Source organism: Haliotis cracherodii, unplaced genomic scaffold (assembly GCF_022045235.1).
Source record: "Haliotis cracherodii isolate W230 unplaced genomic scaffold, xgHalCrac1.p SCAF_15, whole genome shotgun sequence".
NCBI classification, from domain to species: Eukaryota; Metazoa; Mollusca; class Gastropoda; order Lepetellida; family Haliotidae; genus Haliotis; species Haliotis cracherodii.
The window spans coordinates 16,845,079-16,862,142 of NW_027266270.1; the positions used below are offsets into that span (position 1 = coordinate 16,845,079).

At 37.9% G+C, this 17,064-nt stretch overlaps 1 protein-coding gene across 3 annotated transcripts in view; it reads left to right on the forward strand.

Moving 5' to 3' along the window:
• The window catches only part of LOC139462328 (rho GTPase-activating protein 39-like), a 209,104-nt gene that overhangs the window by 8,775 nt on the left and 183,265 nt on the right, over nucleotides 1–17,064 (forward strand). For 2 of the 3 annotated variants that reach the window (XM_071243970.1, XM_071243968.1), the window contains exon 2: nucleotides 15,852–15,953. In XM_071243970.1, coding sequence (XP_071100071.1) covers nucleotides 15,852–15,953 — 102 coding nt within the window. Of the gene's footprint in view, nucleotides 1–6,538; nucleotides 6,589–15,851; nucleotides 15,954–17,064 lie in introns of those variants that run through there. The other variant, XM_071243967.1, reaches the window with a different exon arrangement.

A 17,064-nucleotide genomic window follows, 5' to 3' on the forward strand; every position in this document is an offset into this window, starting at 1 on the left:
ATGGTTGCCATGAGGCACCCTTTGTCAGTGACACTCAGATGGTATTTGGAGAAACAAATAAAGGAATTGCAATATTTGATTTCTATTTGGCATGGGAAAGCAGATCCCCTCATTGCATGTATCACTCTTATACTTTGTTATGTCTGGTGATATACAGCAATGCAATCGTCATGATCTTTACGTACGTTGCTTTTTGAAAACAAATCTATTCAGCAGAATAAAAAGATGCATTGAGCAGTCAGGGTGGCCTCTTTGGGATGTGGATTTTCAATTCCTACTGCAGGACCCGGTTTTTCGCGTGCGTGGGCAAAGCCAAGAATCAGTCTTGAAAACATTATGATGGTGATGCAGTTCAAGTACTGCCATTAACCAGTATGTTATATATAATTATATCATTGTAACGTGTGTCACATTTGTTTCACATGAGTGTACTTGTCTTTAAATGACGCATGCTGTAGACATTCCTGCCATTTAATTATGTCAAATGCTGTCAGCAGATCAGGGTTGGAATTAATAATTATATTTTCACATGGTTGCAAAAATAATCTAAGGAAGTGCCATTGACTATTTGGCCATTTGTCCCTCCAGAATTTGATTGTCTTGGACAAGTAGGTGTATGTTAATGTCAAACCTTGACCTGGGTGATTATAGAGGAAGGACATTTCTGTGTAATCTTAATGGTACAGAGTTCTGTCCCTTATCTGCCAGGATCCTTGATTGTTGGTTCAATCCCCAAATTAACCAAGATTATGATCCTTGGTTTGTCTGTATCATGCTATGATCTTGCAGGGATAGACACTATTGGTCACAGCCAACTTGTCTGTAACTCATTTCAGACTAGACCATCTCCATGGTCTAGTTGAAGAGCATCCGCCCGGAGAGCAGAAGGTCCAGAGTTCAATCCCCAGCCATGTCATACCAAAAGACGTTAAAAGATGGTACTTGTTGTTTCCCTGTCTGGCGCTTGTCATTAGGGGCTAAAACAAGGACTGGTCGGCTCGGAGTCAGTATACTGTGTCTGAAATGGGTATTCATGTTAAACTGTGGCATGGTATCTCAGTGTGATAGCACTGTAAATTGGCATTAGTCGGGACTAGTACAAGCAGCCACAAACACACACATGTGCATGTACCTCGCTATATAAGTGCAATAATATTGGACGCGATGACATGCATCAACCAAATCAGCGAGTCTGACCACCTGATGCCTTTAGTCGCCTCTTATGACAAGCATAGTTGCCTTTTACGGCAAGCATGGGTTGCTGAACTCCTATTGTACCCCTGATCTTCAATGGAAAGTGATATGAGCCACATCACCTCTCTTACACTTCTTAAATGTTTATTATACAAGTGGGTATGGGTGGCTCAGTCATCCAAGGCAACGCAATTAACTGTGCAGAGTTACATCCCTTGAGCAGTCACAAGCCTTTGACCGTGTGTTCGAACCTGCTTTGGGCTGGTTAAGTTTCTAGGTCTGTCAGCACCATACCCATGCTCGTGGGTTTCATGAAAGTGATAAATGTCTAAGACCTGCATCACTTCGGGCTTTTATCCTACTTCAAGCTGACACGCCATGATGTAACTGGAATTAACTGTTAAAAGCAGCGTTAAACCCGACTCGCTCACTCTGTTATATTATGAAATTGGGCCAGCCACCTATGAATATGGAATACTATCTTTGAAATGATTCTAAACAAATCCCACAGACAAACACAGGATCAGATTGAAATAGAACATAAATGGAGATTTTCTGTCACTAACAACTGCATGTAATGACGTCTCAAATACAGCCTATGAGTAACATAACATCAAAATCACGGTGTTCTTTTCATTCGATCACATTGTTATGAATCCCAATGCTGTCTATTACGTTGTCAGAACATAAACCAGAGCAGAGTCTTCTACTTCAAGTCCCAGCATGGATAATAACACTGATCCCACATAGCCAGCCAGATTTGTGTACAAGGCTTGTCCTGTGTAATGAGATGTTACCTGCTAGACAGGATCCCCATACTGGGATGGCTAGGAATTGATCCACGATTACATAACCAGCCAGGTGGTGGGGAATGTTTTCCATGAGACAGACCTGGTCTAGAGATGGGTCTGAAATAGGTGCAGACCCTGGAGTTGTGGTTTGTTTGACTCGGGCAGGTTGAGGCAGCCTGCAAGATGAACTGCTTACAAATGTCAGACGTTTGGTCATGACCGTCTGCTTTCAGCGTCTGCTACAAGCAGTGGCTTAAAGATGATAATGGATGTGATTTGTTATGAATGAATTTGGATAGATAATATTTCACTGTGGATTTGTGAAAATATTAATGTAAAAAGAAAAATATGCATGCTTGAGGACTTGGGATTTCCAGAATTAAAGAAAATGCCCTTGGGATTAATGTCAGAGATTGAAGATGTATTGGAATTGCAGTGAAATGATATGCAACAAATATTGCAAGAACAGAAAAGTGGAAAGGCCTTTTGTAAAAGAAGACATCGGTTTGTTCCACTGATGGAACGCTGATTTCTATCTATCGAACTTGGTGGATATTTTGAGAGAAACAACAGGAAGAAACGTTAAAGAAACATTTAGAATTTCTGGTTCAGTTCCTGAGATTTATTTGCAGCTGGATTCACTGGAGGTTTTCTAAGACTGCAATGTTTCACACAAATCTGAAAAGCTCGAAAATATTCATTGATTGGTCTTGTTGTGTTTGATGATTTCATATGGAGAATGATCTGTAAAAAAGTGTTCAACAGAACTCAAGCAGCATTGACTGTGTGTTATGATGAATTCAGTGGAAATGGTTTAATTCAGTCATAGTATTCACTATTGAGGACTTGATTAGAAGGATGAGGTTTGTATTTGCATGGATGTTAACATTGTGACAAAAAGGGAATAGAATCTTTTGATGACTATAGTCGAGGTCATAACTTCCTTGATCATATTTGATATCGGTGTTAGAACCTACACCAACTGGCGCTCCAAATTGTGATAAAGAAGTTGTTCATCCATATATCTTATCCTTACTTACTTCATTATGATGGACTCATATTTGCTTGATCAATTTTTTAAGAGAACATGAAAAATCCTGAATAGTACTCATATCAAGCCGTAATCTTGGCACATGATCGTAAACACTTTTGTTCATGCATTTCACAGAATTGAAATATATCCATTGTAAGAGTGAAAAGCAACATACTAATCTTTGAATCAGGATTTTGTTCATTCCAGCAAGTATTTTGGTGCATATAGATATGACTCATTGTTATAATACTGAACCATTGTTTTAATGCCGGATGACACTGTGGACGCTTGTGCATTACAGATGTCGACAGTTTTGATTTCCTGAATAAATTCACCCACTGACATCAGGATGCAGGATGTTCCAATGTTTCACTGACCCCAAGGTCTTCGGACATAGTACATGTTCCATTGATGTATGTTATAACCAGGTCGCATTGACAGCATGATTAGCCAATTACTATAATACCTATCATCATGATCATACTTGTCTCAATGTAACTGAACTGTAACATGGACTAAGCAGAAGGCTGAGTATGTCTGTCGAAGCAGAAAGTTCATGTTAATATTACATGCAACTGAGGATGCATATTTATATAAAAGCAGATCATTTCAGCTGGAATTATGATTTCTGGAATCAAAGATACTTATCTTTTAGATGAATTCTGTACATTGCACTCGGTAATCAACTTGACCTATTTCATGTTCATGGGAATAAATGTTGCCATGACACGTGAAGCAGCTCCTTCTTTGGTGGAACTGAAAAACCTTGCTTCCTTACTGACACATTGAAGATAGTATTGTTATTGATGCGATAGATTGGATTTGTTTTGTGATGGTTTGTTTGCAATGAACATACAGTATTCATGTAATGAAAGGGCAAGTGGCCCAAAAATGTCATAAAAAACAATAAGGAAATTGTTATTATTAAGTGTTTCATCTGTTAACATGATAGGTTGATCATTTCCTCTTGGTATTTTGTCCATTAGAATTGCGGTTTCACCTTTTTAGTGGATTTGAAATGTGACATCCAACATTGGAACTCATTGCTGTTAAACACAATGCTGTGACTAAGATTTAAGACATGTTTTGCATACCAGAGTACATGGAGGAATGAAAAAAGTGCTGAGGGATCAAATAATGACATTATTCATTGACCAAGGTCTCATCTCAACTATCTGAAAGTATTTGATCAAGTTGACAGACATTGATTGATGTCATATTGCTATTGCTACTCTGCAATGTATTTCATGGATGTCATAAGAGGAAAGATTATAATTTTGCATGGCCAGAAGATGTACATGTTGAGAGTGTTGTGACCAAACAGTGTCAGGACTAAAAGAGATGGACTCACTTTGCACTGAAATTCATTTCAAATCCTCATGCTAGTTCAACAGGTGTCATTTTCTAGGCCGGTACCTATCTCCAACAATTTGTGAGTTTTAGGACAATTTATGAGGTTATAGAACAATTTGTGCATTACTAGGACAATTGTGTGAATTTTGATTTGTGTATTTTGAGTACAATTTGTGCATTACTAAGGCAGTTGTGTGAATTTCAAGGACAATTTGTGAGTTTTCACTTAAGTACAATTTGTACTAAACTTAGACATTTGTTTAAATTTCAAGGACAATTTGTGAGTTTCCAAGAAAATTGGTACATTCCTTCAACTGTTTGTGAGTTCCTTGGACAATATATGAGTTCCTTGGACAATATGTGAGTTCATAGAACAATATGTGAGTTCATAGGAGGTTTAATTGTGCTCAACATGCTCAAAGACCCTGCTTTTAGAAGAACCCATATCAGCCAGTTGATGGAATTTATTTCACGTGAGTGAAATGCGATAGTGACAGCTTCCATTAAATATGAAACAGATGACACCTGCTGGATTTGCACTGTGCTGGTGATCAGCTCATTTGTTGCAAGGCTGCCGGCCCCAGCAGGAATACTGGTTCCCTTGCAGGAACCTATTGTTTGGAACATGTTCAAGTTGGAATTATTTTCTATTTTGGATTTTGTAAACATTTACTAATGGAACTGACATATTGAGATAACATCTTGTAGCTGTGTGGATCTCTTGCATGTTTCAATGTGGATTTCTTTCATGCTGCATATTTGAACTTTCTCTTGCTGCAATTGGATTTTCTGTGTGGAGACACCAAGTGAGGTCACTCTCCACATTTGTTTTACCTCTTCTAAAAAAGAAGGGGCGGTCGGGTAGCTCAGTGGTTAAAGCGTTCGCTCGCCACGCCGAAGACCCGGGTTCAATTCCCGACATGGGTACAATGTGTGAAGCCCATTTCTGGTGTCCCCCGCCGTGATATTGCTGGAATATTGCTAAAAGCGGCGTAAAACCATACTCACTCACTCACTCTAAAAAAGAAGCTAATATTTTGGATGGATTTGACAAAATATCTATGGTAAAAATAGTATAATTACGTAAGAAAAGTTACAAAGACAACTGAAAGTAAGATATTTCAGTGGACACTGGACAGACCAAGTTTTGAAGTCAATTTAAAGATATGTCATAAACTATTACTAGTATTAGGATTTCGAGAGACAGAAGTGGACATACACATGATGACTCACCAACATATTTCATTAACAAGAATCTCATCTATTTGCTGCCAATGTCATATTTGACGTGTAATTATGCTTGATGAATAAGACTATGAATAGAGCGGGAATCATATCGCTGAAACAAGGATACCTTTATTGAAACTGTAGCTCTGGCTTGAATGTATCGCATGGCTGTGAGTTAACCAGTCATTGGCAGGAATATTGATGGCTTAGACGGACTGCTGAACCTGATTCCCAGAATGGAATACTGAAGCCAGACATGGTCACAGATGGTGATGTGAATGAATCGCTTTCAGATCCGTGTCATCTACGGCAGACTCACACATATCTGACAATACTGGTCTTGTTTTTAATGGTCATCCCTTGATCTTGGTGATGATATTTTTTTTATTCGGAATGTGAAGAATAAGGCTTTGTCTTTGAAGAGGAGATAAAAGCGACTTCTGATTCAGTATTGGCGATATTGGATTTAAATCACCAAGGCATTGTTGATCAAGTTGAAACAGGTTTCGTGGCTGTATATAGAAATACAGAGTTGTGAAGTTTTACTTTCTGTGACATTTTCTTATGAAAAGCAATTCTACCAACTGTACAATGTTTGAATGGATGGAAAAGGATTATTGATGTCTGTGGAAGAATTGGGAATGATTGAGGGTAATAAGAATCAACAGTTTGTGTGGTGAAGAAAAACATTTCCTTATCAATCAAGTGATCAAATACAAGTAAAACGTCCTTGGCATGTGTTGGAACAATACATGTGTTTTACATTGTGAACAGATTCAAAGACTTGACCTGTTTTGCAGTGGAAACATATTGACCATTTATCCATGCTACAGAGGGAATAACGTCATATAAGTTTCTATGGTGATTCAGAAGAAGTCTTCATTTCATTGCTACCTCAGGACAGCTGAAGTTCCGACTGGATAGATGAGCCAGTGAAACGTCATCAATGGGGAAGAAATTGGATAACGATGCCTATTCCTCCCATTTTGGGTACAGTACCATTGATCTTGTTTTGTCCCTTGATAGGCTTCCATGAATGCGTCACTGTCATACCATTGATCTTTTTCCTTGACCTTTTCCCAATTTTGTACGAAAGGCGGCAAGGGTTTTAGATTAAATGAAAGTTAAGGAGATTGGTTTTTTGGCTGTTGCAGGGTTTTGAAATGTTCTTGATGGTTAAGTGGCTCTGTACTACTTACTAAAAGTCCCTAATATTAACCAGAGGTTAGCAGGGTTAGACATGGCCACTTGTCTGTTAGTCCAAAAGTAGTGAAAACTTAAAGGGACTGGTTGTTTTCTGCCAAAGCCAAGCTATTTCACATAAACCACAAGTCCATGATGAGTTGTGTATGACCAAAGGTGTCCACTCCTGCAACTAGTGCCCTTACCAAACTGCCTAATAGTTAAGGTATCCTAAGGACTAGAAGAAATTGGCCCATTTTACAGACTAGTGGACAAAAACTGTTAGTTTCTAACCCTGCATAGCCTTCAGGATAGTGCAATTTGTACCAATTTGACTAACAGGATCAGGTAGTCAGACTTGCTGATTTGGTTGATGCATGACTTCGTATCCCAGTTGCTCAGATTGATGCTCATGATGTCAATCACTGGAATGTAAATACCATAGAAACCATTGAATGGGGTTAGTATCCTTTTGGAATAAAGTTGGTGTGAAAAATGGATTTCATTGATGACTGATTGGTTTCAGTTTCCAATCAAGGGATCAATCAAGGAAATACTTTCCAATTATACTTGTTCATTTTAATGAATTTTTGGAGGATAATTAATTTGAAAATAACTTGTATGTCACAAAAGTAACCTAATACACATGCTTTTAATACTCTTAATGTATGATTGTTATAGATCATTCATGATTGATTGTTAATTGATCATTGATTGCTTTTGTCAAACCAGTGATCAATATTGCTGTTTCAACAAGCTCCCAACACTGTCAAGTATACCGACGTAATTAGCGCCCCGCTCTAATAAGCTCCCACTGCAATATTTGCTAATATATTGACTATTGAACAATCCTAATAAGCACCCCTTCCGTTTGATCAATGTACACAAGATTTATTTATTCACGTAAAATACGCATAATACAAAACTTACATGCACCCTTATTTATGGGCAATTAAATTCTCGAAAAATATATCCGTCGTATATAAACATTTCAGGCTGTCAGCATAAACCATGAAATTTACAATCTTTCAACTCTCTTTTTTTCACCAAAATAGTATTCCATTAAGATCCCCCTATTTCTAAATTTGAGAGCACCCTGGGCGCTTATTACGTCGAATATGGTATTGTCTTATACTGGAGAGGACCCGTGAGGATCTGGCTTAGAACAGGTCTTCAACAACTATTGCTTGTCGTAAGAGGCGACTAATGGGATCAGGTGGTCAGGCTTGCTGGCTTGGTTGATGCATGTCATTGTATCCAAATTGCATTGATCGATGCTCATGATATCAATCACAGGATTGTCTTGTCCAGACTGGGTTATTTACAGAGCGCCATCACATTGCTGTTATTTTGTTGAGTGCAGCATTCAACAACAAACAAACAACAAAACAAAATTATGCAGGAGAGTATCGCGTACATAAGTGGATAAGATGTTTCTGTCTAAAGTTGGGTACCGTATTCAACGTAATAATCGCCCCGCTCTAATAAGCACCCACGGCGATATTTTCTAATATATTGGCTCTTGAACAATCCCAATTAGCACCCCTTCCGATTGATCAATGTATGCAATACTCATTTATTCACATATAATACGCACTCGTGTGTTATATGCACCCTTAATTATGGGCAATTAAATTCTGGAAAAATATATCTGTCGTACATAAACATTTCAGGCTGTCAGCATAAACCACGGAAACAAAAGCCCCCTATTTCTAATTTTGAGAGCGCCCAGGGCACTTATTACGTCAAATATGGTATTTTTACTTGGAACTGAAGGTTGTGGCTTTGATCCCAAGATACACCCTGATTTTGTATTGGATCTTTATCAGAGCAGGTGATTACATCGTTTTCACTATTCGGTGGAAGTCTCGGACGTATTTCCTTCTTCTGGCCACACTTTGCTGACACCATCATCTAACGAAAAGACTGTCACCTGGTAACAAGCTGTGTTTAAATCCAACTCACTCACTTTATGGCCTTGTGGGGATTCCATATAAGAATTGGTAACAAGCAAGCTTATACTTGTCGTACAAGGAGACTTAATGGATTGGATGGTCTGGTCACGACAGCTCAGATTGTTGCTCACAATATCAATTGATCCAGATTTAACTACAGTGTACATACAGGCTCTGTCATTGCTGAGTATGGGATAAAGAACAAACCAAAAACTCAACCGTTGGTAGGGGTGCCATTGATTGGACATTTTAGTATATCATTATATATCAATGAATCAATTGATAATAAGATTAGTTAGAGCTCCAGATAAGCTTTTGGTGTTGTGGGTATTTTACCCATGCATTTTAAAATCATTGGGTATCAGTAATTCTATCTGGGTATTTAAATTTCTGTTATCCACTATTTTTTACACATGTGGGTATTTAAGTTAAATATTTAAAAACACTATTCATCTAGTCCCAGCAAACTGGTGTCGTGTGGGTTCGAGAGCTTTATAGGACTCAAAAATACCCTGATACTTCCACAAGAAAGTGTAATGGCAAATGATCTTGATGTAACTGTCATGGTGGAGTTTGGCAAGGTTGACGGAATGCCCGTTTATAATTTCAAAATAAGTTGCTGATTTGCTAATCGAATACGCAGGGTTACTTCACAAATATTTTGATGATATTTTGTAGCTTATCTGTAATGTTCGTTGCGTATTTGATACGCTTGGATTTTATTTTACTGCGTATTTCTGCATTTCTGTTGCGTATTTTACGCAGATATGCAGCTTATCTGGAGCTCTTTTAGTTATTCTGTATTTGTATAGATAAACAGTTCTTCTGTGGACCTGCAGTATAGCAGAACTAGGCTGATCTATTAAAAGTTTAAGATTGAATTTTCTGCCATCTCATTGTCCATCTTAACCATCATGTAATCTTAATTAATGTAGACATTTCCAAGGTAGTGAATAGTCAATTTAGTACCGATATTTATAAATTTGTATCGATACAATATCAACATTAAAGATGTACCGATACATCAGTATTACGATATTCAATGACATCCCTACCTCTTGGTTTTTTTATTTGTTTGTTTGTTGTTTAACCCGCACTCAGCAATATTCCAGCTATTTGATGGCGGTCTGTAAATGATTGAGTCTGGACCAGACAATCCAGTTATTGATATCATGAACATCGATCCACGCAATTGGGACACGATGACGTGCATCAACTTAGTCAGCTAGTCTGACCAACCGAACCCGTAAGTCGCCTCTTACAACAAGCATAGTCGTCTTTTACGGCAACCATGGGTTACTGAAAACCTTAAATGATTCTACCCGGGATCTTCACGGTTCTGATTTATATTTGAGAGAGGCTGATCCCAAACCTTCTGTGACCTGGTTGATTGTGTTTCGCAGGTTTCACTGCTTGAAGAATTGTTTGTTTGATGTAATACTTGAACGTAAGATGATGAGTTTTATAGTCTGCCATCTACCACAAGCCTCAAGTCCAGTAATTTTTATAAAGGGCCAGTTGATATTTTCAGCCAGACTGTTTAAAAGCTTTCAGCAATCAGTACCATAGTTCTTCAGTTCTTCCAACAGCAGTAGAAGTTCCACTGGCTTCGCTGTCTAAAGACTTGCACAAGTCTCTAAGGCAATAATTATTTTGTCATATAATAATTTCTAGAATATATAGAACATAAGAACAAGATGTCCCTGTAAAAGACTTTTGTTCTTAAAGTATACATCCATGGACTTATCATTCCCTAAAGCCTTGGAGCAAGGCTAATTTGTCTATTGTACCGATATTTCTTTAAGCAAGCTGCACACAAAATGAACATGTAAATTTGTTTAGCAAGTCTACCAGCTAACACAAATAACAATATATGATGTCCTCTTGGCAGGAAACAGTTTCAACCCTTTTTTCAAGACTTTTTAAGTATTTTTCCATTGTATTTTAAAAGATTTCCCTCTGGGAATTATTTCAGCTTGATATAATGGTTCCAGTATAGAATAAAGCATTGAAAAGACTGTCTCACAAAATAATGTTCTTTTTTTGCTGTTACAAAATACTAGCATGGAAACTGTCCAGAGGGAATTCTTTCTGTGTCAATTTGATTAGGTTCAGATATTTCTTTTATGTCAGCTCCTGCAACATGTAATGTTTTTTTCATAATAAAGTTCCATTCTTGGGGTAAATAGCTTGAATATTCTAAAGACAGAAGAGACTTATCCGTTATCGGATATGTTTTGGAGACCCATTTTGGCATCTGATGTTTAAAAACAGTTCAGCATTGAAAGATTTGAAACATTTTTGCACTTTACAATGAGTTCGCATGATTCATAGTGACATGCTGCAAAAAAGATTATGGGCGTCTAAAATTACTGAACATGTAATAATCTGTTGCACAGAATTGAGGCATTCTGTTTTGCCTGGAGTTTTACTGCTAATTTCTATCCTTGAGGTAAAATAATATGCTTGTGAAATAATCATGTCATTATGGAATACCGTGCATTATTCAATCTGGACAGTTCGTGATGAGGATTTCACCGAAGTGATAAACGTCTGAGACCTGCATCACTTGGGGCTTTCCTCCCACATTAAGCTGACACACCGCGATATGACTGGAATACTGTTAAAAGCGGCGTTAAACACAACTCACTCACTCACTCACTCACTCACTCACTCACTCACTCACTCACTCACTCATGATGAGGATGCATAACTTCTTTGATAGGCTTTTAGAAGTTGGAGTACTAAGTAAGGATAAGAATTTATGGATGAACAACTTCTTTATTACAATTAACGGTGTTAGAACCTACATCGAAACGTCACTCTTAATTGTAATAAAGAAGTTGTTCATCCATAAATTCTTATCCTTACTTGATGTGGATACAGATGGGAGTTATGTTAGAACCAAAAGCTTATTGTATTTTAAAAATATAACAACATGTTTTCTTCATGTTGAGGCAGGGAACCATCTGATCCTGCCCAGGGCCGATATTTGGTCTGCCGCAAATGTCAGTAATTCCCACATTGGTAAAAAGATTACCGTACATGACGTAATAAGGGCCCCACTCTAATAAGCGCCTACAGTGATATTTGCTAATATATTGGCTAGTCAACAATCCCAATTAGCACCCCTTCCGATTAATCAATGTACACAAGTCTTATTTATTTGCGTACAATACACACTCGTGTTTTATATGCACCCTTAACTTTTGGCAATTAAATTCTGGAAAAATATATCTGTCATGTATAATATGCACAGACTTTTCTTTTGTATCATTTCAGGCTGTCAGCATAAACCATGAAATTCACAATATTTTCGACTCTGTTTTTTTTCCAGTCAAAATTGTATTCTCATAAGGGCCCCCTATTTCTAATTTTGAGAGCGCCGTGGGCGCTTATTACTTAGAATACTGTATTCCCAATTCATTTTGTAGTTATATCTAAAGTTGTGGCTTTGTAGAGGTGACTTGTGTTTCACTGGTAACCATGGTAACAGGACCTATAAAGCTTCAAAGGGGCTTTAATGCTCCATAAGTTTTCACTTTTGCCTTAAACATGTTAAATACAATATTAAAATATCTTCAAATATAAAAAAAACCCCAAACATTAATAGAAAGATGCTATTTTGAAAAAATGATTATTTTTTCCTCAGTTTGCCTGCCATGGGCACTTATTTTGGTATCCTAGACACATCCCTGTTAAATTTTGTTTTAAGGCTGTGATATGTGGCTATAAATGTGTTTTGTTTGTTGTATAATGCTGTACTCAGCAATATTCCAGCAATATGACATCGGTCTGTAAATGATAGAGTCTGGGTTCTTGGTTGGCATTGGTGTCTAAGCATCCGAATGCAGGTCTGAAGGGGAGCAGTAGAAACTAACATTATTTGTCCACTAGTCCTTATAATGATAACATATAGCAAAACACTTAAAAATGGCAAATTTCTACTAGTCCTTATGATACCTTAACTATTGGGCAGTTTGATAAGGACTAGGGGTCTAATGCCAAACTCTGAAGGGGCGACTTAATTGACTGAGTTGTCTGACTTGTTGATTGGGTTGTCATGCTACCCAGACAACGTGGAATGTTGTTCATAACATATACCACTCAAAAGAATTTAAGGACCACCTGATTCTTTCATTGACTATGGTAATTTGAAAGAATCGGATGTTCTTTAACTTCTTTTGCATAGTATATATCACTGGATTGTCTGGCCTGGACTTGATGATTCTACAGGCCAGAATTGCTCTTGGTTTTTATCGGTATTTTTTTTATAGATTTCAGAATGTTTAAATCATGTTCCTGATGATAATAAAGACTTAATAGATATGAATCATGTTAATGAAATTGTTAGTCATGCTGAAACTATTCACTGATTCCTTGATGCTCGACATTTAATTATCAAATGACTTCAAAGAGTAAATTTTTAATTTATTTAAAACAAAAAATATTCATGTAAGGGTTTAGTCTGTCTTACAGACCCTGATACAGTATCTGAAAATGAAGAGAGTCACTGGGCTCCCTTTTATTATATTTTTATTAGATAACTGAACAACTGTTTTTTTTCTGTAGGATATGTTCATTTCAGAGACTAGATGTTAGTCTAGTAAGGGTTGGTAATTAAAGGAATTGTATCCTTGAGAAACAGTTTACGAGACAGCAATATGATGAAAGCATATACTACTCAAATAAAGTTTAGGAGGTCCCAATTCTTTCATAGTACTATAGTTATTCCCGATTCTTTCACCTTACTATAATTAATGTGTCATGCCATGACGGATTAATAACAGTAAGATGAAAGAACCTTCACCTTTTTTGAGTAATATATAAGATATACTTTTTGGAGAATCCAGCCAACACAACAAACCGAAGTGCTGACTGAACAACAATTACTGTTGATGTTGTGAATATCGGGAAATCAACACGGGAATTCAGCCATGCCATTCATGCAGTTCCACAGGCAACAGTTACGTTAACAGTACATCATTTTGCAAATACCTGAATCAATTCTACAGCATGCATTATCTGTTAACGCTTGCTCTGGTGCAGCCGCTGTCGGCGACAACAGAAACATCAAGGCAGGCTTCAGAGGAAAGTCACAACTAAACTGTCATCGTAGGGTGGTTCTTGTCCTTGTGAAAAAGATGTGGGCATATTCCTGTTAATTATTCACTCGGCATCCAGGACGTGTTGGAATTCTGTCACGCGTGGGTGCTTCCTGCCGCTGCCACTGTAACCAGTCTGTGGTGTGACACAGTGGTGTGCTTGTACAGTTGTAGAGCCTCAGTTGTTAAACATGGCGTTACCTACAGGGTCGCTGTTTGGCCATTGATGTTGGCCTACAGGGTCACTGTTGGCCCCTTGATGTTGGGGGGATGATATGCTGAGTGTTTGGAGGTAGTGGGAGGTATTTTTTTAAGGTATTAGGTGGTATTATGGGAAGTTTGAGATTTGGGGAATTAGGGAATTTCAAAATTTTTCATTGGTTTTAAAAAACAAGCAGTGATGGGTTAATGATTGATAGTGAATGAAAATAAAAAATAACATCCTTTTGTAGCTTTCTTTGTCTGTATCCTTCGTGAAAACGACAACGCATAATATTTTAGTGTACTTTGCAACACAAATGTATCTACTTAGAAATATTGAAACATTATGTTTTGTTTGTTGTTTAACACCGCACTATAACGCTAAGTTATATAAGTCTGTAAATAATCAAGTCTGGACCAGACAATCCAGTGATTGATATCATGAGCATCGATCTACGAAATTCATCTATAATGAAATGCATCAACCAAATCAGCGAACCTGCCCACCGATCACCTTAGTTTCTTCTGTAATGACAGGCATGTGTTGCTGAAGACCACGTTTAACCTGGATCTTCACTGGGTTCAAACTGTAGTGACCCGTGAAGATACGGGGTAGAATAGGTCTTCAGCAACCCATGCTTGCCATAAAAGGCGACTATGCTTGTCGTGAAAGGCAACTAACGGGATTAGGTGGTCAGGCTCGCTGACTTGGTTGATGCATGTCATCGATTCCAATTGCGTGGATCGATGCTTATGATGTCAATCACTGGATTGTCTGGTCCAGACTCAATTATTTACAGACCGCCGTCATATAGCTGGAATATTGCTGAGAGCGGCGTTAAACAACAAACCAACCAATCAAACTGTAGTGGTGAGAATGTTACAGTGGTTGGTTCCATACTGGGCCAAATTTGCAGTCCCAACATATCGATTCCTTCGTTTTAACACTTCTGCTAAGTCTAATGTGATTTTGTGTATCAACCTAGCTGTTAATTATTACCATAACGTCATAGAAACGAGGGAGCATGACTGGCCCAGTCGTCTTAGAGACTGCAATTCACTGTGCACAGTTGTGTTCCTTGGGCACACCTGAGGAACATCAGGTTTCGAATCCTGATTTGCCCCACTTGTTTCTAGGTTTGTCAGCACCATACCCGTGCTCATGGTTTTCACCGAAGTGGTAAACGTCTGAGACCTGCATCACTTCGTGCTTTCCTCTCACATCAAGCTGACACACCGTGATATTACGAGAATTCTGTTCAAAGAGCTTTAAACCAGTCTTACTCAATCACTCACTCATATGGAGTGTAGATCTTTGGCTTGAAATGGGCACCCAATTTTTTAAATTAAGACTGAAAGTCAAGGCTTCCTTGTAATTACCCTGATGGTAAAAGTTAAATATTTAAGGAATTAGATTCAAAGACTACAGGAGAACACCTCAAGGACTGGCCTTAATTTTGAACATGCATTGGTTCATTTGGAACATTTGCCTTATACTTGCCAGTGCATGTCACTGTTTTCAAGCATGAACAATTCTGACATTAATTAAGCTTCTAGAACAGAACTGAGGGCACGGGTGGCCCAGTCGTCTAAGGCACTGCGATTTGCTATACAGAGTTGCATCCCTTGGACACGACAGAAACCTATGATTGTCAAGGATCCTAACTTTCAAACACCCAGGCACTGTATCATAGAGCATTAAGCCCTCTGTACTGATCATGCAGAATACCTTTGGTCTGTTGAAATGCAACTTTGGAAAATATTTGTGTTGTGTATTTGATGTCTTACATTTGTTTCTTGTTGATTTCAGGTGGGAATGGGTGGAGATCATCGAGCCCCAGACAAAGGAGCACATGTACGCCAACCTCACCACTGGCGAATGTGTGTGGGATCCACCCCCAGGGGTCAAAATGTGAGTCCCCCTTTCGTAACACACACACACCTACTCACCCAACACATATCTTTCTATTACAGGATACCATATTTAACACAATAAGCCCCCATAGGAATTCAGTATCAATGCCAAGGTATGATTATCATGATTATACAGATATATCAATAAATTATTATGTGGGGGTGAGAATTTTCCTTGGATCTGTGGAATTGTGCAGATTTCATTATGTTAAGGGTCACTTTTGTGATACATGCCAAGACATACATAAATCAGATAGTCCCCAGACCCTAGGCAAACTTTCAATCTTTTTTGGGGAAAAAAAAGTTCTCGTCACTGAATATTTGGATAAATCTCAGTTTTGATTTAGAATTTCACATTTTGAATATTTTTTTGTAAAAGTGGTGACATAGCCGCTGTATGGTGAATACGTGTGCCTGTCATGTCATTTAGATTCTGCACATGACTACAGGACCATTCTTGATGTCCCCACTGTTATATTGCTGGATAGGTACAAAAGCTGTGGTAAAAATTTAAGACAAGCTCGCTCAATCACATTTGGATGCATTTGTGATGATGTGCTTTTATTACAGGTGATGTGCTTATTATGTCAAATATGGTAGTTGTATTGAATGTGGATGTTTTTGTTTTATTTCAGATTTTTATTTTGTGTGCATGTTGTATTTATCATATATGTTAATGTATTTAGATTTGCATTCCACAATAACTTTGAAGCAAACATGTACACTTTATTGATGAAGTAGAGCTGTTAATCTGGTTTGGTCGTTCATAATCATATAAATCAATCTAATGAAAGCCAAGCTGTGGAACCATATTCATTTTTTAAAATTTACGCTAGCCTGCTGGACCGAGACTACAAAGTAGTTCTGAGGACAAGGAAAAAATCTAATAATGGTGGTCCTCATTGACTCAGTGGCAATAATTCCGAACCAGTTTTCAATGCTTCAGTTTTGCTACAAATTAGAACTAAATAAGACTGACAGAAAATGTAAATATAGTAAACACTTTTGTGTCATTCAAGCAGGACTAGCTACAAGCACTCCACTTAGTCCTCTGGCCCAATCTTAGAAAACTCTGAATCTCTAAGGCTGCTTATTAACTTCAAGATTGC